The sequence below is a fragment of the Carettochelys insculpta genome, chromosome 19, assembly GCF_033958435.1.
Source record: "Carettochelys insculpta isolate YL-2023 chromosome 19, ASM3395843v1, whole genome shotgun sequence".
Taxonomy (NCBI): Eukaryota; Metazoa; Chordata; order Testudines; family Carettochelyidae; genus Carettochelys; species Carettochelys insculpta.
Genome location: NC_134155.1, coordinates 14,842,239 through 14,867,062, shown reverse-complemented (window position 1 = coordinate 14,867,062; position 24,824 = coordinate 14,842,239). Strand labels below are relative to the sequence as shown.

Sequence of the window (24,824 nt, the reverse complement as noted above, 5' to 3'; positions counted from 1 at the left end):
TAACTCTGCTTGTCTATTTAGACTGTAAAAATGCTTCCAGGCATGCCTCTGTATCACCTATTACAACAGAGCCCTGATCTTTACTGGGGACTCTAGGTTTTTTTTTTCCTGTAACAGTCTAGGACTGTTACTTGTGTATTAACAGCAAGCCAAATTATGTTTGCAGGCCAACTGTGATAGAGCACAGGAGGACCTCTCAGCTCCCTACTGGAAGCCTTGGTGCCTTAACACTCTCTGATAAAAGAAAAGCCACTCAGACCACTCTACCAGCAAGACAGTCTTCCACAGGAAGCCTGCAATGGCCTGGAAGAAATGATCATTAATCAAGAACCAGCAGTACAGTTAAAACAGTCTGCCTATTTGTCATCTGTGGCAGAACTGGGGGAGGCTGGAAAGGAGGAAGGGCTCTTTGGTGCTGATCCAGAAGGTCAGGGATTTGCCTTAAAGTGCTAACACAAGATGCTTGCATTGAGACTTCGCTTCTTTACTCAAAGGCACAGACAGCTAAATTTTGAGTTTCTTATTTCACTGTTGAAAACACTGACACCAAGCTTACTGCATGGATACTCAGCTCCAGGCAGCCAGACAAAACTTTCAAACTAAAGCAGTGAATGGCTGCTGTGACAAACTGATCCCACAGGGATGCATTACAGACCAGTCTCGTATCTCTGTTATACAATCATCATGCCAATTCACTTTTAGGACTATTTCCAGTACAGCACTGTCTCCAGATCTGAAGAAGTGGGTCTGCCCCACAAAAGCTCAACACCTAATAAATTATTTTGCATCCAACAGGCAAGACTCAGGCTACACTAATCACCTGGTGTACTCCTAGCAAAAATAGTTATTGCAATAGTTGTTACATTCTAAAATTACTATCAGTATGTATCTCTTTATGGATATTTTACCTTGCTGCAGCAGTAGTAGGTAGCTTCCTCTGGCCTTACCTTTCATAATTGCTTGCAGTGAAGCTACCTCTTCTTGCCACTGCCTTTTCACCTCATCAATAGCTTCCTGCTTCGTATTCTCCGATACAGTAGCTACAGCTTTGATATTCTCCATTTCAGCCTGGGCTTCCAATAGTTGCGTCCGTAGCTGTCCAAGATCATCTTGTGCTGCTTGCAGTACTGCATTTTGTCTTTTCAGGTCCTCTGAAATAAAGTATTATTTCATTAACAAACTCCATTTGAAGCGTAGCTCTATCAGCTGCAACAAAATTTGGTGGTTTAGTAAAGGAAAAGGGGAGTCTGAAGTTTATCCACAATAGCTTAAAAACCCCCAAGCTTTAAGTAATAGCCCAGATTTCTGCGCTTCTCAAGTTTCCCATTCATGCAGTTTAGAGACTGAAGAAACTACTACAAAGCAGACACTAAATACCATTTAGCTATCAATTTGTCAATTAAGTTAATTGTACCTTTAACGACTTCACTGTCACGTAAGTTTCATACTGGGAATGACAATGGTCTGACCTGGAAGTCAATGGATAGGACTGAAATCAGGGAGATTCATGAAATCATAGACTCCTAGGGCAGGAAGAGACCAAAGCAGAACCAAACCTGACTAAATCATCTCAACCAAGGAGTTTGTCAAGCTGAGACTTAAAACCCCTCAGGATGGAGATTCCACTTCCTCTCTAGGTAATCTTTTCCAATGCTTCACCACCCTCTTCGTAAGAGTTTTTCCTAATATCTAACTTAAAATACCCCCACTGTAATATGAAACCCTTGCTCCTTGTTCTGCCATCCATCACTACTGAGAACAGTCTCTCCACCCTCTTTAAAAGTCCCCTTCAGGAAGTTGAAGGCTGCCATCAGATCTCTTCGCACTTGTCTCTTCCACAAACTAAATAAGCCCAAATCCCTCAACTTTTCCTCATGGGTCATGTGCTCCAGCCCCCTAATCCTTTTGGGCCCTCTCCAATGCATCCACATCCTTCCCATACTAGGGGTCCAGAAATGGATGCAATACTCCAGATGTGGCCTCACTACTATTGAATAAAGGGGAATAACAACTTCAGATCTGCTGGAAATGCTCCTCCAAATGCACCTCAAATATGCCATCAGCCTTCTTGGTTACAAGCACACACTGTAAATAAGGCACAGTGTAAATAGCGTGTTGCCAACAGCCATGCTCTCCTGTTGACAATGCAATCATCACTCATTGTGGGTGAAAGTTAGGATCAACAGCAGCTACCCTCCCCACCTTTTAGCAGCAAAATTTTCAAATGTAATAGAACATAAACAAATTCTGTGCAGCTTCCTGTGTCTGTAGACAACCTGAAAAAATAGCTCTGCAAGATGTAGGCTATAGCGTGGAAGATTAAGCCTGAATCCTAAAAATAAGGATTTATATGTGAATAAAAATTCTACCTATGATGATTTTAGCAGAATCATGCAGCTCATGTACTGATACACCAATATCAAATTGCTTCCTGTGCTTCTCCAATGCAAAAAGGCTCAACCTACCCTCCTGCTAGAACTGACATTTCCCTTTCCCACTCCTAATAGTTTTGATGATGAGGTGTTGTCGGTATAAAAATATCTGGCATATTCAAAACAGCAGATGTGGAATTAGAACACCCAATAAAATGAACCGAATGTCCAAACAGACACAGTATCACAGGTTTTACCTTCCTGGGCTGGCAACCTCAGGACCTGACTAGTCCATGCATTCCCTGGTTTGGGAAAAGAGGAGTCAGTGCTGGCCTCTCTGCTGCCATTGGCTGCGGGCTACATGCCGGTGGCAGCACAGGGCCTTACACTGAACTAAACTCAAGATATAAAACACAAGTACATACTGCATAATAAGCCTACCACAACTGACAGAGCACTTGGAGTATGTCTCTCTTCCAGGGTTCCTAACAAAACAGCAATAATGTAGCACTTTAAAGAACAACAAAATGATTTATTTGGTGGTGAGCTTTCATGGGACCGCCCCACTTCATCAGATCAATAGCACTTCCAGTACAGACTTGACATCTATATGTACGGAGGGCCATCCCCCCACCCCCCCAAAAAAAATTGCAATAAAAACTGAAATCAAGCATGTAGGAGGGAAGTGAGGGTAGGGGATGTTAAGTGTCTTGCCTGAGATAATTACAAGCATCAAAGGAAGGGAAGCAGTTCCTGTAATGTATGAGGTAATTGTTGTCTGTGTTCATACCAAGTGTTAATGTGTTGAATTTGAATATGAACTCCAATTCCCAAATCTCCCTATGCAATCTGTTTTCAACATCTCTAGGCTTATCTACACTTGCCCCCAACTTCGAAGGGGGCATGTTAATCAGGGTGATGGAAGCTTACTAATGAAGTGCTGCGGCATGCCCGCACTTTGAAGTCTAACACTTTGATGTTGCCACAGGGGAGAATTAGCCTAATGAAGTGCTGCATATTCACCACAGCACTTCATTTGTAATCTCCCACCGCCCTGATTAACACGCCCCTTTCAAAGTTGGGGGCAAGTGTAAACCCAGCCGTTTTGTTGTAAGACACGAGAATGAGCCCTTGATCTTGTAACTAATGTTGTTAGATCCAGTGGTGGTATCCCCAGAATAAATATGTGGATAAAGTTGGCAATGGGGTTTGTTTAAAAAAGCCTTAGCACTACTAAAGTTGTTCTCTAACCAGGAGTTATTCAAGAGTTAGCATAAAATAATCTTTAAAACAATTCAAAAAACCTAGAACTTACCTTCCTTTGCCAAGTATAATTCTTTAAATTTTGCCCTCTTTTGATTAAATTCTTGCTCAAGCTGCTGCTTTGTTCGCAGAAACTCTGCATTGACTTTTTCCAATTCTGCTACCCGTTGCAGAAGAGCAGCTAGAACAAAAATAAAAAAGTAAGGTATACCACAAACAGTTAAGTAATCCCACACAATCACATGTTGCAACTTTAAGATTTAGGGCTTATCTTTTGAAATATATGTTTAGTCCTGAGCTCAAATGTTATCCAATGACAAGCAAGGATTACTGGTCAGTTTTTGTTGTTGTTTTTTTAAACCAGCAGGCATCAACAGCAGTGTTCCCTCTACCTTCCCCACCCCATGTATGTGTCATATAAATTTTGTTACATGCACCAAGGTATGTGCAGATATGCACCACTAGCAGAAACACCTGTTGCTGGCTATGGATACTCCACTAATCAGCACCTGAATCTGTCCAAGCACTCAGCTCACAGGAAACACGGGTGAGCAGTCCTACTCATTACAATAGTGAGTTCTGGCATGCATCAATTACCACTAGGGATAACTGTAATGGGGGAAAAAATGGAGTCATACTGAATCTTTCTTGAAAGGAGCTGATGGGAATAAGGGGACTTCGAAGTAGGCGGCATCCTTTCGAAAAGGAGCCCCGTCTGGACGAGACGCGCGGCGGCGAGGCGCGTCAATTTCGAAGTGCCGCGGCCGCCCGCATGCTAATGAAGCACTGAATATGCATTTCAGCGCTTCATTAGTAAACTACGAAATGGCCATTTGCATGGCCACTTCGAAGTTTGGGGCACGTGTAGACGTAGCCATTCTGAGTTAAAATTAAAACAGGTTACAGGCTATGGGTTTAGTATCTAGTGACGAAAAACTGTAGCCTGTACAACAGTTACGCACTTCAGGTACTACATGAAAAGCTGAAACCATCCCTCAACCATGTCATACTCTTCCCTGCCTTCGCTGCCTCCCTCCTGCCACAGCACTTTGTCAAATTCTAATTCATGGACTATTGGTGATCATCAGAGCATGTTTTAACTGGTATGCAGAGAAAAGACCATTCACACGATACTTCCTTCTTATTTCAAGCTGCTTAACGTCCTTAAGACAGTTAAAAATACAATACAGGTTGAAGCCTCTTGTGTGACACACTCATCTGACAAACATACATAATCTGGCATAATTTTAGTTAGCTGATGACCACTTACCATGGGTGTAGCCAAGTTTCCCATAGTCCTATAAAGTTTGTTTACAGCCACCACTCCTGGCTCTCAGTGTTCTGCACTATTATTTAGCTCTAGTTTGCCCCTAAATATCTTTTAAGATCCCAGTAAGCAGTGGAAATATTAGTAATGCTGCTGGACAATATTGACCTCCCGTGGTCCAGCAAATACTCTCATTCAGCACCGATCAGGTCCCAAGGGTGTCAGACTAGAGATGTTCAACTCATAAGTACTTTGTTTGAATTATTTTCCATGCATGTAATTACCATAGCTGCCACAAGGACGTCTTTATTAGAAATTGATGGGGAGGTTGCTGACCATGTACCAAAAGATGCTTTCAAAATACAATCCACAAAGCAACTCCACCATTCTGTGATAGAGAATTCACAGTCTCAACACAAAGTACCATATGGTGCCAAAAAGCCAGACTTTTTGCTATAATTGCCTCCCTTGTACAGGACCTAGGTCAAGATATTAATTTTACTAGCCTCCTAGGAAATACTGGGATTTCTTCAAGCAACAGGAAGTTTCATATCACATACTTTAGATCACCCTTTAAAAACTCAAATAGAAAACAGCAAAAAGATTTGCAAAACCCACAGACATGCAAAACACTTCTTGTGCTGTAAGTCCATCAAGTAAACGAAGTTCTGTTAAGTATTTCTCTTTCAATTCTACAACAGCATTTTACAAACAAGTTTCAGCACCACTATGCAGATAGTCTAAATAATTGCTTTTTAATAATATTGTACTCATAGCAGAAGCCAGATAAATCAATACTTTGCCTAATATATCAAAATTGCTTACATGTCACACAAACACTAATATACTCTTCACCACAAAGAAGTGTTACAAATAGCACATTATACAAGATGCACTACTTTGTGCAACATCAAGTATCATTATGCAACACAAGATGTATAATGAGGATTATGTACAGTAAAAGCTTTATTATCCAGCATCCCCAGGGAACCAGAGTTGCCAGATAATAAAATGTGCTGGCCCTGTTCTATGCTCCATCCCCAGGGCTGGCAGCCCCAAATGGGCATGTCCATTATCTAAATGTGCCGGCTACTTGAATGTCAGATAACCAGGCTTCCACTGTAGTAGTAAAAAAGCCAAGGAGAAAAACAATGATTAATTTGCCACTGAAATTTTGTGAATGCTCATTTCGGTTAAGTTTTGGCTACACAGGAATTTTTGGTTATCAAGACCCATGAAAGATATGAATAAAAGGATTCTTCGTAGACTTCTCATGATAAAAAACCTGGAATATTAACTGAAAAAAATTTGTTCCTTGAGTATATCTCTAATCTAATACAGGTAGCAGGGAGGGATTAATCTATACAAGCATTATAAAATTTTTGTATTTATTTCCATAGCTACTAAATTTCTAAGGCAGTAGAACCTGCATTGTTGTGAACACATCATAGCATGGGGAAATCTAATATAGTCAAGAAAGGCACTCCTAGGGTAAGAAAATGCCTTTAAAATTTCAACCCAAAAATATTTATTTGTAAAAATATTGAAAACTAAGATAGCATTTATTTTCTAATCCTCTATCACAGGTACACAGCACTTCTATCACAGAGAGGATTACATTTTCAGAAGGGTGGTTTTCCTTCTGTGGATGCTATCTGCATACATAATTAAATTCCCGAGCCCAAACTTGAGTCACTGTACGCTAACTGACTGACTACAGGTACAATTATTCTAATTGGCCCAGTATGACAAAATACCATTCTAAATATCTATAGGCTACTCCTACTTCGATTTCTCACAATTGTTCAAAAGGAAAATATCTCCTATGGCATTTCTGCTAAGCTCCTACTTCCACACAAAGAAATGCAATCTTCATTGTTTAATTACATTGATGAAGTAAATAGTAGACAAAACCTGGTGGATTGATAACACTTGCAGAACTCCGCCTGAGTGAAATAGGAGATCAGAACAAGGCACAGAAGAGACATTTTATAACCGTGCTGGTATGAAATTCCTCTGAGGCAGCAGAACACACACTGCTGTGAGCACAGTTTAGAATGGGGAAGTTTAATTTATCAAAAAAACCCCATAAGTTACCACCACTCTATTTTAAAAGCTATTTTTAAGGTAACTTGACATATCATATTGAAAGAGGAAATAAAAAAGGATCAACACTTCAGTCAACCATTTCTTATCTATACACAAAACAGTCTAATATAGCCATTGCAATAATAATAGATAAATGTCTCTATGTCTCATGTCTCTAATCTAATAATGTCTAACCACTAATAAATGAAGGGATGGCCAGAGAGTCCTTATACAACACACAAATAGAAATAAAGGTGATAATTTTACAATTATGTGATTTTGGACAGTATAGCCTTCTCATGTCAGGAGTAGGAGGTAGCAGACTCTCCCCCACACTTGGGACCCTAAAGCTGAGAAAACTGTATTGTGCTCTGCACATATCAATATTACAAAAGACTCAACAAATTAGACAGAATACCAAGATTGTTTAAAAAAAAAAAAAAAAAAAAAAAAGCTTTTGTCTCAGGGGATTCATTTTTAAGACAAAGCTTCAGAACTAAATGAAGGGATCCTTAATGCATGGTGAAACTACTTGTTGGAAGATAAGAATCTCAACCTACCAAGAATAAAACGTATAATATAAACACAGCATAAAGACAATAAAAATCTGTCACTGACTGTTTAAAAGTGTTTAATAGGACACTTCCAGAATGGGCAAAATATGATCTATGCTAAAATTACCAGTTATGCAAATATATAAAACTTTCACTCCAGAACTAAAATGGAAAGCCAATTATCAATTAGATTATTTTTGAGCACACTGGGTCTACTTACAATCTAATACCACAAAACTTTCCACTTGATATTTTAAGTACAGAGCAAGGCATCAAGATTTCAGACCTACACAACAACAGTAGAATCATGAAAACTGCATCACAAAAATAATTTTAAATATCAGAAGTACTTTATTTAGAAAATGCCATTTATATCATTTTCTGGTGGTTTTCATACTGATGTCCCTACAAAACAAACCAGGAGAAAAAAAATGAAAACGATGCTCAACTCTCCTTGTTTATGCCCCAAACAAAGACACTCATATGCTGTGACCTCACATTTATCCGACAGTAACATAAGCATGTGCGAAAGCAAGAAGTCAGTAGCAAGAACAGAAACTCTTTAGAAAGAGCAGTCTTTTTCTATATGGCATTAGCAGAAGTTTTTAAAAGTTTAAAATGGTTACTTGTTTGCATGCAGGTATTTTGACAAACTCTCCCCATCCCTCTACATCTTGTCTATAGGAGAGAACAGGCCTCTAACCTAAGGCCTTCCGGAGTGTAGGATCATGTTCTAATATACGTTGTAGGTTTTTGATTAGTCAAATTACCTTTTTCTAGTTTTGAGGGTGGATATACATACTAAATTTTTTTTCGTGGATATCAGTTTTTAAAATAGCATTTTAAAATAATTGAGCTTTTAATAAATAATTAACTGAATTTTACTTCTTGGGCATATTACCGCATGCAACAAAGTGAATTAAGATGCAAGAAAAATGCAATCTGCAGCTGTGCAACAGAATATACAGCATTGATAATGACACAAAATTCTGCAGCACTAACATCGAGTATATGATTAGAGTTATTTAAATGACCGATTAGTAGAAACGTATCGCTCTTCTTAACACTCTTCAGCAAGTACCACTTACCACACATGTGCAGGTTACCCACAAGAATTTATTCAGCTGTCCCTCACCTGGATATCTGACCAACATATCCTGTTTGGCCCTTCCGCACATTGGCTACACCTTCTAGAGCAATCTGTTGACAGAAGTTACTGTTGGAAGATACCTTCTGACTAAACTTCTGTTGACAGATTGTGGCCAGACAGAAAAGCAGGTGTCTCTTTTGATCCACTCCGTCGACAGAGAGTGGCCAGACTGCCCGACCCCGCTCTAGACAGAATGCCCCCTCCATAGGCAATGTTGCATGGCCAGCACTCTCTTCCAGAAGCGCTGGCGAGGCATACCTATAAAGGCCCCTCCACCCCCGACACACATTCCCTGCCCATGCTGAGGACACATATCCCCATCCGTGCCCCAAACCACAGCCCAGCCAGGTACATTAACTGAAAAGGATATTACTCCATTGTGCTGCAGGCCCTGGCTGACCATTGAGGACAGTTCCTCAACATGTCCATCGGGTGGTCAGGCTGGGCAAATGACGCACAGGTGTTCTGCAACTCTGCCCTGTGCTGGAGCATAGAAATGGTCAGGGACCTGAACATGCTGTTCTGCACTGAGGGGGGAATGCCACCTACCCCCTCATGCCCTGGCTCATGAAGGCCTATACCGGGCAGCTGGACCCAAGCCAGGAACTGTTTAACGTCCGGCTCAACCAGGCACAGATGCAGGCCAAGTGCACCTTTGGCCACCTAAAGGCATGCTTGAGGTGCCTCCTCACCTGCCTGGACGTGGCAGAGCAACACTGTGGAGGAGAAGGGGGAGGACCCTCCAGCCAGGGTGGGGGACAGATGCCAAGCCCATTGGGATGGGCTGCCAATCTGGGAAGCCCTAAGGTAGACCTCGCTGGGTCCCCCAATGACTCTTCCAAGGGCACCCCCAGAGAGGGCCTCAGGTCCACAGCCCTACCCCATCCCCACCACAATCAGTCCAGGGCAAAGATGAGGGTGCTCCCACTGTCCATGGACCCCATGTCTGCCTCCGGCTCTGGTGGGGATTGGGTCCCAGGGTTGCTCCTCCTCGTGCTTTGGCTGCAGGGGCAAAGGACACATCCTCCATGGCAGCAGCTGAGAGGGCGGTGCTGCCACTCCCCCAGGAGGCAGCAGAACTCCCCGTAGTAAGGGCAGGCAGCCAGTCCTGCCCCAATCTGCACTGTCCATTGCGGGCCTGGGTTCCCCCGGGGCACAGCTCCTTCACCTTCGCCTGCATCTGATCCATGGTGCAGGCAGGATGGCCCCATGCCACCAGAGTGGTGGCCAGCCAGGCATAGGCAGGGACATTCCTCTGCTATGCCACAGTGTTCAGGAAGGTTTGTTCCTCAGCCCACATGGTCAGGAGGTCCTGTATCTCTGGCTTTGTCCAGGAGGGGGCCCAGCAACCCCTCTGGCTGGTCCCCAGAGGGCCCTGGGGTGTTACAGGGTGGCTGGCTTTCAGCCATCTGTGCAGTATGCGTTGTCAGGAGTGGCTGCAAGGGTGCGGGGGAGCAGAGATAGTGCCTCTACTGCTGCCATGCTCTCAGCTTCCTGCCACTGGCTGGAGGCAGGAACCACAAAGCTGGGACTGCTATGCTGGATGGCTGGCACTGTGGAAGACTTTTTTCTTGGCGCAAGTCCCCCAGAACATCCATGCTGCCTTTTTGTCGACAGAGATCTGTCACAAAAGCTGTTCTGCATCATGGGGCAACATCACAACACTGTCAACAGAAGGGACAAGTTTTGTCGATTTAGTGTCAAAAGAATGCCTTTGTAATGTAGTCTCTATGTCTACATCTACACTAACAATTAAGCATTCCAACATTTCTGTATGAAACAGTGCTATTGATAAATGTACTTATTGTTTACCATTCAGAATTGTGTTTCTGTAGTGTCTGCAATCTTGCAACAGTGCTAATATTAAAACATGCATGTTGAACTCCAAATGGAAAAGGTGGTATTATTATAGCACAATATGTAACATTTTGTAATACTGAATTAGTGGAGTACATTTCCTTGTACAATATGCAATCTTTGAACATCTGTTTCCATCTATTCCCTATTCAAAGAAACATCAGATTGGAAGGGACCTGCAGTGGTGTTCTAGTCTAGTAACTGGCACTAAAGGCAGGACTAATTTGTCTAAACCACACCATCCCTGATGGGTATTTGTTTAACTTGCTCCTAAACATCTCTAGTGACAGATTCCACAACCTCTCCAGGCAATTTATTATAGTACGTTACAACCCTGAGAGTTAGGAAGTTTACCTCAGTGGCCAACCAAAACTGCCCTTGAAATTTAAACCCGTTGCTTTTTGTCTTAGACACAGTGGTTAATGAGAAAAAATTCTCTCCTTCCCCTTTGCACTTCACCAATTTTATGTACTCAAAAACTGTTACGTTTCCCCTCAGTCTTTTCATTTCTGGACTAATCAAACCCAATTTTCAAGTCTTTCTTCATGGGTCATGTTTTCTAGGCACTTAATTATTTTTATTCTCTTCTCTGGACTTTCTCCAATTTGTCCATAGCTTTCCTGAAATGTGGCACCAGTACTGAACACAATACCACAGCTGAGGCCTTATTATCACTGAGTAGAACAGAAGAGTTACTCTCTGTCTCTTACAACACTCTCTAATACAAAACAAAAAAAGCAGTCGTACCACTTTAAAGACTAACAAAATAATTTATTAGGTGATGAGCTTTCATGGGACACACCCACTTCTTAAGATCTGGAAATTCAGAATCTCAGAATTTCCAGATCTGAAAAAGTGGGTGTGTCCCATGAAAATTCATTACCTAACAAATTATTTTGCTAGTCTTTAAAGTGCTGCATGACTGCTTTTTTGTTCCATGATGATACAAACTAATATGGCTACTTCTCTGTAATTCTCTAGTACGGTGTTTCTTACTGTGTTCCACAGAACACTGGTGTTCCATGAACAACTCGCAGCTGTACAGCCAGCATTCGGAAAAATAATTCAAATTTTTACAACAAACATTTTATGATAACAGTAATGGAAAACAGAGGTACATAATTTTATTTCTACATCTTGCGAGAGCGGTAGTAGTCTGGGAACACAGCAAAGCTGACTAACATTGTGCTAACCTCCCCTCTCCTCTAATCTTCTTCTCCTATCTATAAGACAGCATAGCAACTAGCAAACATATGCAGCACGTGCTATGCCAACATAATAAACAAACAGTCAGTCAGCTGCTTGATGTCAGCCAACATGCATGTGTGGTGTGTGACGATTTATTGAATGTATTAGTTCCACCGATATGAGTACGTTCCATTTCTTTTTAAAAAAATTTCATAGGAGTTTCACGTAAAATATTGTCTGGTGTTCTATGGTCTCAAAAAGTTTAAGAAACACTGCTAGAATGCATTCCACACTTTTTTTTTTTTTGGTGACAGTGTTAAAATGTTGACTCATTCGTAATTTCCTTTTTCTATTTTTGTATGGATTTATGTTTCAGTGGGGTTTTGAATACAAAGAAGTGAGAGGGTGGGAAAATAACCCAAATGAAAGAGGAGAGACAGTTAAACAAATGAGAAGTGTACTGGGCAGAAAATTAGATGAAACCCAAAAAAAAGTTCAGCAAAGGGAGAAAGTACAGGGAAAAGTGACGCTCAGATAGAATTAAATACTGCTTAAATAAATCAATCCTGCATTAATGTATACTCTTAACACTAATAAATAATATGTAGTAATATTTATAAAGTAACATTACAGAAGGCTACATACATGCTTTGACTAGTGATTTCATAATCTTAAAACATTTTATGATATATATTGGCACTTTACAGGTGCAGTTTGTTTTGTTAGCAAAACACCTGCATCTGGGTCACGCAGCTGATGTTGTTATTCAACATAGAAAACGTGTAAAATGTCTGTATACTTGAATGTCCATGCTCTGGGTACGTCTAATCTGGGAACACCCATGGTACGGAGGCAGCGGAGGCTCTGCGCACTGCCACTTGCCTTCCTTCCTAGCACAGAGCTGCTTTGCCTGAGGGGGGAGGGATAACTCAATGGTTAGAGCATTGGCCTGGTAAACCCAGGATTGTGAGCTCAGTCTTTGAGGGGGCTTTCCAAAGGTCTGGGGCAGGTTAGATTTAAAAGTCAGGGATGGTCAATGGTCTTGCTGGGAGTGCAGAGGACTGGGCTCGATGAGTTCTCAAGGTCCCCTCCTGTTCTATGAGACAGGTATATCTCCATGTTTCAATTTTCCCCACCGCTGCTGTAGGAATATCGGAAGGAGGGGGAAGGTGTCTGAGAGCTAGGGATGTTAACAGTTAACCAGTAAATCTCACCCTAAATAGATTAGGCTTACCAGTTACTGTTAACCAATGGGGGCTTGAATAGCCCTGCAACAGCTGCCACAGAAGAGAGGTGCTCCAGTTCAGTCAGAGCAGCCCATCCATGCTTGCCCCCTGGGGCACTCTGCAAGCACGGGCATTTCAGTCTGGTCAGAGCTGCTCTTGTCTGCAGCAGTCCTGGCCTGGAGAGCACTGTGGGTAAGGGTGCTTTCAAAAGCAGGGTTTCCTTTCACATGAACCCCATCTACACAGCTGTTTTTTTGGCTTTCAAAATCAGCTCTTCCAGAATTGAGATACTGCATGAGTATGCAAATGTGACCCAAGATATTTAAATCCACACCTCATTTGCATTTCATCGCCTACATTTGCATGCCCCTTCCAAAAGGGAGGGACAGTGTAGCCACACTCACACAGATCTTACTCACTGATTTCCTCCCAGTTCGGACAATCCAGTTGATGTTGACTACTAACCCACATATATTTGAAATACAAAACCAAGCTAAGACCTAAAATATCTCCCAAGCTTTTCTCTATTTAAAAGGTCTGCATTTCACTTTTCTGATAAAAGCCTCTTTGTCTATCTTACAGTATCATCTTTAAGCCATTCTGGACTCTGGTTAAACCTAGCTAAAACTTAAAAACTTAATTGGAGTCTACTTAAACACTGATATTTAACTTAATGCAAGTGAACAATGTTCCATTTAGTTCAATGAGCCACATGTATAATCACATGTGCAGGCATTGGTCTTAATTTTCTAGTTCTCTACCATTTATTGTTCTTGCTAAATGCACCTTTGTTTTTACAAGTAGTTCAATAAGGCATTCATGGATTTCACCTCCTTTAATCATTAACAAATCTGTTTTATCTTTAAGAGGGGTAGCTGTGTTAGTCTGCACCTGCACAAAAGACAAGTTGTGTAGCTCCTTAAAAGCGAACAAATTTGTTAAGTAATGAGATTTCATGGGTAAGATCTGAATAGGTGAGTCTTACCCATGAAAGGTCATTACCTAATAAATATATTTGTTAGTCTTTAAAGTGCATTAGGACTGCTTCTATTTTATTTTTGGTATTTCTTTTTCTAATATACATGTAAATTCTTTATTTCTTCACACTTACAGAAGCAATAAAAAAATCAAAAGATATATGTGTGGGCAGACATTCCCATTCCACTGTCCATGGTCTTGTTAAAGAAATATGTTAAATTAAGTTTAATTCCCCTGTAGTTCATTTCTACCATAGGTGCTGAAATAAATAAATAAATAAAACAAAACTAAACAAAACAGATGCCTCTCAGATCCTTATCAAACCAAACAGAAAAAATCTTATTCTTCCTATGACTTTTGTCCAAGAATTGCTGACCATTACTGCTCCAGCCTTACTCCTCACAAAATTCTAGCTTCTGGTGAACCATGTTTACCCAAAGTCCTGTTTACATGAGCTTTTTTCAGAAAAATCACCCACTTTCTGCTCCATCAGTAAAGTGCTAGTGTACACAGGGCCATAGTGATTTTTAACTACGGGGTGGGAAATAATTTTGGGGGGGGCAGGGGGGACTAACCCAGAATTTGGAAAGTAGTCAAGGGCTACACTCTTCCATGATATTAATGGAGGAGGTGTGTGATCTGGGATAGAGGTTGGGAACAGATAGGAGTTTGGGGTATGGGACTGGGGTACAGGAGGGGGTGTGGAGTCTGTGGTGGTGGCGGAAACACAGGTGAAGGAGGCAGTTGTGACCTAGGGAAGAGGGCTGGGATGCAGGAATTTGGTTTGTCTGTTTAGCATGTCTTTCTACTCAAATGTAGAATTTCACTGTTAGCGCAGGAGACCAGTCTGACAGACTAAAGGGAGTGGTGAATACACTCTTCAGGACTCTAGTTCACTTGAAATGCATATTGAAAAGCTGGGCTTGTAGCTATTGAATAACGAGGGCCCTGAAGCTGCTTTTCTGAGTGGTGTGTGCAGGGGAGAGGCACGGAGCCTGCCTGAGGCTCCCTGTTGCACCCACAGGCCAGATCTGGTGGGTTGGTGGGCCATATTCAGCCCACAGCCCACCCATATTTTGCCCGGCTCTTATGCAGTGCAGACCAGCTCAGAGCAGGCAAAGGTGGCACAGTAAGAAAAACACAAGTTGCCTGCATAAACTAGTATTCAAATTGTTGCTACCACCTGTGAAAGATTTCCCAAAAAGGTAGTGTACAAAGGCCTAGATTTTTTATGACTATCAAAATAAGCAGCTGCACATTAAGTTTCTATATTTCAACTTCTATCTCCAGGAAGTTAATCAGTCCATGCAGATTAGCATCATTCATTCCTTCATTTCCTATCTTATTAAAGAATCATGCTTATTTCCACATACTGTCAACACCTTCAGGTAACCTTCCTTCCTTAAATATGATCACTACTTCCGATTTGACAGCTGCTCTAAACTATGGGGCTCAAATTAAAGTTTTTTTTGTTTTTTTTTTTAAAAGTTTGCAGGAAACAAAACTGATTGTATTCTTTCTGTAGTACTAAGACTGAGCAGATTTCCTTAGCCAAGTCTCATCAAGACCACCAAATGCACAATCTTCCTCTACCTCAATCAATGTTTTTAAGTGAACCCTATTAAATCATCAAGTACTATAATGCTTTGTAACTAAGATCTCATCTACACTGGAGGAGGCAGCTTGGGTATGTGCAGCTACATACCACAGTGAAAAAGCAGACTGCAGTATGTAGCTGTACCCAGGAAAGGCCCTCAGGAAAGAAGGAGGCAGCAAGGAAAGGCTTAGGGCAGGGCCGCAGGCAGATCTTTAAGGACTTTTGTGGCTACCGATGCTATACTTGCAAAGTTTAAAAAAAAAAAATCCCTTCTGATTATTTTCAATAAATGGTGAATGTCTAAAAGCCCAAAAATGAACAACTCATATCTAAATAGTAAACGATAAGTGATCTCGAAATGTTGGATAACTCCCCCTACCGTGCCCAAGAGAGCAACGGGGTTTGGGAGTGAAAGTCAGAAAGACAGTAGTACAAACACACGAGGGCTATGTCTACACTAGCCAAAAACTTCGAAATGGCCATGCAAATGGCCATTTCGAAGTTTACTAATGAAGCACTGAAATACATATTCAGCGCCTCATTAGCATGCGGGCAGCAGCGGCACTTCGAAATTGATGTGGCTCGTCCAGGCGGGGCTCCTTTTCGAAAGGACCCTGCCTACTTCGAAGTCCCCTTATTCCTACGAGCAGATGGGAACAAGGGGACTTTGAAGTAGGCGGGGTCCTTTCGAAAAGGAGCCCCATTTGGATGAGCCACACAGTGGTGAGCTGCGTCAATTTCGAAGTGCCGCAGCCACCCGCATGCTAATGAGGTGCTGAATATGTATTTCAGCGCTTCATTAGTAAACTTCGAAATGGCCATTTGCATGGCCATTTCGAAGTCTTTGACTAGTGTAGACATAGCCAAAGTGTGAGGAAACAGAATATGTCAAAAGTTTGTGAATGTCTTGAAGTACATATGTACCACCTTAAAAATCATTGCGCTTGCGCTGTTCTTAAAGTAGGGGCTACAAAAAGTACGCTTTGTTATTTATTAAGGTCTGTCTTGTATTTACATGCATTGCAGCTCTTGAATTATTGAGTCTTTTGCCAAATTGGGAAAAAATGGCTCTTCTTGCTATTTTGGTTGCCAACTCCTAGCTTAGGGTTACCATAAAAAGAGAGGACACTCCTGAGAGGGAGTACATCTGTATCAGTATCTACCAACTCACATTGTATTAATGTGTTATAGTATACACATAGATTCAGTCCCTTTCAGGGGTGTCTTCTTATTTGAAAGGTCAAATATGGTAAACCTAGAAATGCTCCAACAGCAAGAAGCTGCCAGAGACCTTGCCTGGTGCCTCTCTGCCTCACAAAAAACCCATCTAGACCCCAATTTTCCCCAATTTCAGAGTCTTCTTGGAGGCAGGGAAAAGGTCAGACAGAGGGACACTACAGTGGTAAAAACAGCAACGTAGATGTTGGACGTACTGCATGAGTGTGCATAGAGCCATGTAGGATATATACTGTTAGGTTCCGGTATGCCTGTACTCTACTCACCTGAGCAGTGCCTCACTGAACAGCAATGTAGAAAACTCAGGGTTGCCAACTTTCGCTCTATAAATAAGTTTCCTCAGTTTTCACAATAAACACAAAATACAAGCTAGTCCCATTTCAAAACAAGGCCAAAATAAGCCACTCCCTAAAAAATCCCCCAGTATGCAGTTTTGGACTTTGGTGGGCCCACTGTGCACCTCTGAACTCTCTCTCTTTGCCTCCCCTTTCTTTCCCCACACAAAGTAGCATGACACTACAAGCAAAATACCAGCCAACAAGCATAAGCCAACAAAGCCCCAAACAAGCCAAATTTCCATATCTCTCGATGTGGATTTGGAAACTCATGTGTACCCCACATGCCATCCTAAGTGTATGCGCAGCCTAAGGTAACGTTAAATACACAGCTTTGTATTTCATGATCATTCACATACATATGAATATATTTATTACATTTTCATTATGCTACCAGATCTCTCTGTATCATCTAACTACAGAACCGCAAGAAGATTGTCAACTTCACATTTACTCACTTTAATGACTTCTACCCTCCTCCTACATGCAATCTAAAGTGCTCTGTTTTATAAAAAGTCAAGACCCTTCCTGAAACAAAAAAAAAAACCAAATACAAGCAAAAAACCCTGAGGTTCTTCTCATAGTTTTGCCATTTTAGCTAGATTAGCGGTGTAACCAACCTTTTTTGCATAGGTGGCCACATGGCAATTTTTTACATGTTCTGGGGGCTGAACATAAAATAGGTCAAACCACGCCCCCCCCCCCGGCCCCCGGCCCCAGGCTTAAACACCTTGCAGCCCAAAACCATCCCCCACCCCCGGCTTAAACCCTCCAAACCGCTCCCAGCCTTAAACCCCCTCATACCCCCAAACCACGCCCCAGATATCGCAGCCGATCCCTGCAATGCTGGAAGAACAGGACTGATGATTTAACAGCCAGATCCCTCCTGCCAACTGTTACCGATTAAACTGAGCTCTACCCCAGTGTTTCTCAACCATTTTTTTTTTATAAAGTACCCCTTTAAAAAAAATGTAAATACCCTAGTACCCACAATTTTCAGACATGTAAAATCCCCAGTTCCCCCTCCCCTCTCCAGACCCAGGCAGCCCCAGCCTTCCCCTTTAACCCAATCCCCCCACCCCAGAGCCAGGCCCCCCAAATCCCTGCTTTAAACCAGCCCTCCCCTCCAATCCCCCAGAGCCAGGCACCCTCAGCACAATCTGAGTGCGGTGACTTACCAGAGCCACCTCCAGCTCAGGAGCAGCAGGATCTGCATGAGCTGGGGCCTGAACTGCATCTGCATCGGGGCCCAACCTGGGGCCTGCACAAGCTGCGCCTAAAAACAGGAGCATCGCAGGCCAGATAAAAAAGACTCCGCAGGCCAGATTCTGGCCCATGGGCTGCTGGTTGGATACCCCTGAGCTAGATTTATCTAAATGTAGACTGGGTCTACAATCTAATCTACCAAAATTCTTGAAAAGACTCCTCAGAAAAGCTTCATATAGAGGAAGGGCAGTTCATTGTTGAACCCAACACCCTTTAAAATGAACTTTAAAAAATGAAAGTAAAGATGTCTCAGAGGGATAGCTGTATCAGGCTGTATCTTCATAAATAGCAAGCACTCCCATGGCATCTTAGGCTACATCTACACTGGAGAGTTTTGTTGATAAAACCTATGGAGAGTCCACACTAAAAATGCGTTCTGTCATCAGAACTTGGCACTTCTGCCGACAGCCTTCTGCCTCTCCCCCATGAGGCAGAATGCCTTTCACATCAGAATCTGTTGACAAAAAAGCCATGTGGATGCTCCGGGGGGCCCTCTGTCGACGGACAGGGCTTCAAAGTCACTAGGCAGCCCTGTCTGCTGTGCTTCCGGTGGGCCACTCTGTTGAGAGAGCGTCCAGGTAGTCTGGCCACTCTGTCGACAGCGCAATCAGTTTGTGTGTGGCCACAATCTGTCGACAGAAGTTATGTTGGAAGATATCTTCCAACAGGAACTTCTGTCAACAGATAGCTATAGTGTAGACAGTCTTAGAGAATAAGACACCTTACAGACATAAACACGACTTATCCTACAGTAATGACATCTTCACCATGCGGACCCATGATAAAGAGACCCTTGAAGAACTCTAGGGATTTCAACAATTTCCACCTGCTCATCCACTTTAACCTGGACCTTTCCACACAAGAGATCCATTTCCTAGACAATACAGTACAAACCAATGATTGCTACATAAACACCCCTCTATAGCAGAAAACCACTGATTGCTGTTCATACCTACATACCTCCAGCTTTCCTCCAAAACACACCACACAATCTACTGTCTACAGACAAGCCTTAAGATACCAATGTATCCGCACCAATCCCACCACAGACAAACACTTACAAGCATTCTTAAAACTTTACTCCCACATGCGGTGGTAAACAGGCTGACAGAGCCAGACAAGTACCCAAAACTCACCTAATTCATGACAGGCCCAACAAGGAAAATAACAGAACATCACTTGTCACCACCTATTGTCTCCAGCTTAAAGCCCTCCAGAAAAATCACTGACACTCTACACTGAAACATGATCCGTCATTCTCACAGTCCTCGAATAACAGGTCAGTCCTCATCCACAGACAGCAGCTCAACCTCAAGGCAACACTAACCAGCAGCCACACACCATACCCCAGAGAAAATAACCCAGGAACAAACCCCATTGCTAACTCTGTCCACATATATATACTAGTGGCACCATCACAGGACATAACCATATCACCAAGGGCTCATAAACCTGCACATACACTAATGTGATATATACAATCATGTGCCAGCAGTGCCCTTCTGTCATATACATCCTCTGTCTGGTTTGTCCAGTCTTTGCACCAACAGATGAAAGGACATAAATCTGACACCTAGAATTGGAATATGAATAAACCTGAAGGGGAACACATTAACTTCCCTGCACATTCAATAATGGATTTAAAAGTAGCTATTCTTCATAACAGAATTTTACAAAGATTAGATAGACACATCTGAATTGGAATTAATTTACAAATTTGACACATTTAACTTAGACCTGAACGGAGATCTTAACTATCTTATGTATTACAGGGGAAATTTGCCCCAGCTTTGCATAGCTGCAGGAGAGGGACACATCTTTCTTAATTTGCTTCATTAACTGGTTCTAACAGGGACAGGTAGCCTTTCCTTTTCCCCCTCCCCACTTTCTACCTCTCTCCCCACCATCCCCGCTGCCCACTCTTTAAACCCTGGGTTTTGTTTCTCCCCCCCGACTCCATTCATCCAAGAAAATGGGTTTTACACACGAAAGGTAATAAATGTGTTGGTCTCTAAGTTGCCATACGAATGCTTGTTATTTGAAAAGTAAAGATGGTAACTTGAGAGAGAGCATGTAGATAGAAGAGTATAAGCGAAGGAAGAGAGTTAAATGCAAAGAGAATAGAAAAAGGAATAAGGGGCCAACAACAATCTGGCAAGAAAGCAATAGGCAAAGATAAGAGAAATAAAGAGAAAGAAAAGACAAGTAAACATTTAAGAACACTGCAGAGCAACTGCTTCCCCTTCTACATATCTGGAAATACTGTAAAACATCAGAAGTTAAACCAAATTGGTATCTCCCCCAGGCATTTAACAGTTTTCGACACCGCAAACATGAGATCAACAACAAGATGCAAATCAATTTACAGGTGTGCAGTTGACAGATGTTATTACCTCAGGCTAACTACTCAGTGAGTACACAACTGATTAAAATGGTCTGGCAAACGCAGCAGCACAGATTCCAGGACAATGAGTGCAGTATACGAACTTACGTAGAATAATATACAGTAAACCCTCCACATTACAGACGCCAATTTAGAAGTTCGCTGGGGTCCATAAAATACTAAATCCTTAACCCCACTGACAAAAAAAAAAAAAGGCAGGCAGGAGACTACTGCAGACAGCACCTTGTTGGGAGGCACGCACGGTGGTCCCAACGATGGTGGTAGCTTCTGCAGGCCTCGAGGTGGCCCCTCCAGTGGCACAAGGTGGGCACCTCCACACATGATGAAGCAGCTGCAGCCATGTGCAGCGAGGCACCATTAGCCAAGGGCAGCAGCTCAGCCATGTATGTTTCAAGCCGCACGCAGTGAGGCGCCCCAGCAGCACACAGCAAGGTGCCTCTAACTGCATGAAGCAAGGCAGCTACAGTTGCGCACAGCAAGGTGAGAGAGCAGGAGAGGGGAGACAGTAAACCCTTTCATTTAACAGACTTTAAGGAATAAGACACCCCCTACCCCGTTAGTCCATTAAATGGAGGGTACACTCTGTCTGTGTGCACACACGTCCATCCCTGTAACTTTCCTACATTTGATAATAAAGTGGACTATGTCCCTGCAAGTCCCATGCCCTACTCTTCTGAACAGCTGACATGACAAAAATTCTCCTCTGACATGAGAAATTTTATTTATTGGGATGATTAATTTAGTCCCATATGTTAAGCATGTGCATTTTTAAAACTATTGAGAAAAAAAACTCTCAAGATCTTTCCAACTGTAGTACAGACTCCCTTACAAATGGGATTTATGAAATCCTTAAATGGCCTCTATCACCCTAAACCCATCGTCACTGTCTCTTTCTGGGAGTAACCTGTGCACATAGTTAAATCTTGCACCATGAAGCAAATACTCCTACCATGTTTTTGCACCCATATATATTTGTATCAATATATTTAAACTGGTGGACTCCCTTAGTGTGGCCACAGTTATCTTCTATTTAAAATACGGCTGTTCGCTGAGCCTGGCAATTAAACAGCTATATATTTAATGGAATCTCCTGAGATACCAATTTTCTCTTCTATTTTAAAACAGTTATCTTGTACTATACAGGTGCGCAAAGTGTGCGACACAACATTTTGTAAGGTGGGGGGTGTAGCATGCTCGGCTCTGCTGCCCCTCCCCGCCACCTTCTGCTGAATCGCCAGCCCTCTGCCTACTCCCACAAGGCCTCCGCAGCTGTGTTGCCATGAGAATATCCGCCCCCACCATAACTGGGCCAATCAGAGTGCACAGAGGCCCTGAATCAAGCAGCAGGGGCAGCTGGTTAGTTCCCAGCTTGACGAGGTACTCTCTTGGTATCCCTCCTCGGGTCCTCCCTGAGAAGACCCCCTTCCCCTTCAGGCAACCCCCTGCAGGCTCCCAGCACCACGCTCCCAAGCATCCCACTGCCTTTCAGAATGTCCCTCCCCCAGCATCCCTTCCTGTGGTCCTCCCACAGGTTGGGGGTGCCCCAATTAATTGCTGGGCCAAAAAAGGAGGTGCAACATAAAAAGTTTGTTCACCCCTGTTCTTCCTGTGTCTCTCTACCTATAACTATTTTTTTCCTGGCATAACAAATTTACATAAGTGGACATCACTAAGAGAAACACTGTCTCCCTAAACAACACGCAGTCCTATGGCACCTTATAGACTAACAGATATTTTGGAGCATAAGCTTTCATGGGCAAAGACCTGCTTTGTCTCCCAAGAAATTTTATGTGGCCTGCTTGTGTGGAAAAAGTCATATGTATACTGGCAGCTTAAGAATTCTGTAATTTAAAAAAAAGTGTAGGAAAGAATACTTTAATAAGCATTACCTCCATTTAGAGATTTAAAATAAATAAATAAAAACCCAAACAACTGAAGCAGTTACTTGCTTGGAGCCAACAAAGATTTAAGAAGTTCCGGTCTTCCAGACTGTGCGCTCAGAACCACCATTCCCCTCCCATTCCAAAAGGTGGTTTTCAATGTGAAATATTATTAGAAGACAGTCTGCCAATTGATTTAACATCGGTCACCAAACAACCATTAGGTGCTAGTGTCTTGGTCATTCCAAGGACTGAAATTTAAGCCCTAGCTGTGAAAGACTCCATATATTCCTGGAGCAATCCAGTTTTGAACCTTTCCTAACTTTGCTGTTTTTTACACCTTAAATAACATTGTCCCAATCAAATCCCGAAAAGTTAAGAAATTATTTAACATTCATGTCAACCTTACAACATACGTGAGACTGAACTGCAGTCAAACATCAATGAAACACTGCAATCTGTAATGATAAAAACAACCAACTCCTGAAGACATATGAAGGAGGATGACTGGAGAGCCAACAGATGACCTTATCATTAAGAGAGGAGAAAGAAGAAAAACTGTGGGGAGATGACGGTATTTCCTGTTAATTTTTCGTTAAGAGTTTGTGTAAAGTCACTGAGAAACAGAAGGCAATCAAAAGCTGCAAATAAGCAGTTGAGAACTAATGAAGCTAGAGAAGCAGGACTGTTTGGCTTCTCTTTTTTTAAAAAAAAAAACAACATGAAGCAGAGGAAGTTTGTGTGGTCATGGGGTTTTATCCCAAGGAACAGCAACGGAAGAAGCAGAAGCTGAGGGCATGACAATGTTAGAAAGACAGCCCTGCCATTGTGAAAATAGGGCAAAATGGATGGGTGGAGAGACCAAAGAGGAAGGATTCTACAAAAGTCAGTGGAGGACAGAGCAGGAGACAGAAGAGCTGTGGACTTCAATATACTGTAGGTTGAAAAAGGGCTAGAAAATAATAGTTGCATGGTTTGTATGAGATAAGGGAATGAAGCAGCAATGGCCAAAGGAAGGACAGGATTTAGTGAACACAAGGTCAAATGGTCTGTGAGAGAGCAGATCCAAGACTGAAGGTCAAATGAAGTGGTGAAGTTGAGCAAACTGGTCTGACAGACCATCAATGTGGAAGCTGAAATTGCCAAGGTCAAGGGCGAGAAACTGCAAAGAGTGGAAAATGGTAGCCAAGAGTCCATGGTTACGTCTACATTGCCCACAGTTCAGACTATAGGGATGTGAAAAGCACTGAATGCTGAAGTGCTACACTGCAATACCCCTGTGTGGACAACCCAGGTGAGAACTAAAAGGTTCCTATTTTTTATTAATATAGGGGGTAGGTGGAGAAGCCCTGTTCCCAGGGGATCGTACCACTCCACCCTCACACAGCCCTGTTGCTGGGTGGCGGGGGTGAACTCAGAGGGGGTATCCCAGAGAGTATGGGAGGGAGCAGACAGGAAGGCGACAGGAACCCACCCACCAAGGGCCCAGGAACTACCTTCCTTAGTCCCTGTTGTGTGTGTTCAGGTTGCCTTCCTCTGCAAGTCATCAGGGCCATCACATTGATCCTGCTGTGGAGGATCATTTGTCTGGGGGACCTCAACTGCACTGGGGTTCCTGAACTCTGTTGGAGCCATCAAACGGATCCACATCTTGATTCGTGCCCTGGAACATCGCACTGCCAAGCTCATCAACTGGAATGACTACTTCTCCATGATGCTGCAGGCCCTGATCAACCACCGTGGACAGTTCACAGACATATACATCAGGCAGGACGCATGATGCCTGAGTGTTCAGCAATTCCAGCCTGTGCCAGAAGCTGGAGGCAGGCACATTTATTCCCTGCAATGAGCTGGCAGTTGGGAACACGCAGCTGCAGATGCCAGTCTACATCGTGGGGGATGCAGCCTACTCCTGAATGCCCTGGCTGATGAAGCGATTTACTGGACAGCTGAACCCCAGCAAGGAACAATTTAACAAACATGTGAACTGACACTAGCTGCAGACCGAGTGCGCCTTCGGCCACCTCAAGGCATGGTGCAGGTGCCTGCTGACCCACCTCGACATGGGAGAGCACAACATCCCCCAGGTTGCTGGGGCTTGCTGTGTCCTGCACAACACTATGGAAGGGAAGAGGGAGGCCTTTCTCCTATCCTGGGGGTGAG

General features: G+C 42.8%; 1 protein-coding gene across 1 annotated transcript in view; it reads right to left on the bottom strand.

Moving 5' to 3' along the window:
- RABEP1 (rabaptin, RAB GTPase binding effector protein 1) overlaps positions 1–24,824 on the bottom strand; it is a 101,954-nt gene that overhangs the window by 66,612 nt on the left and 10,518 nt on the right. Inside the window, exons 2-3 of the mRNA XM_075014039.1 lie at positions 3,688–3,816; positions 948–1,151 (exon numbers count right to left, since the gene is read on the bottom strand). Of these exons, the coding sequence (XP_074870140.1) occupies positions 948–1,151; positions 3,688–3,816 (333 nt within the window). The remainder of the gene's footprint in view (positions 1–947; positions 1,152–3,687; positions 3,817–24,824) is intronic.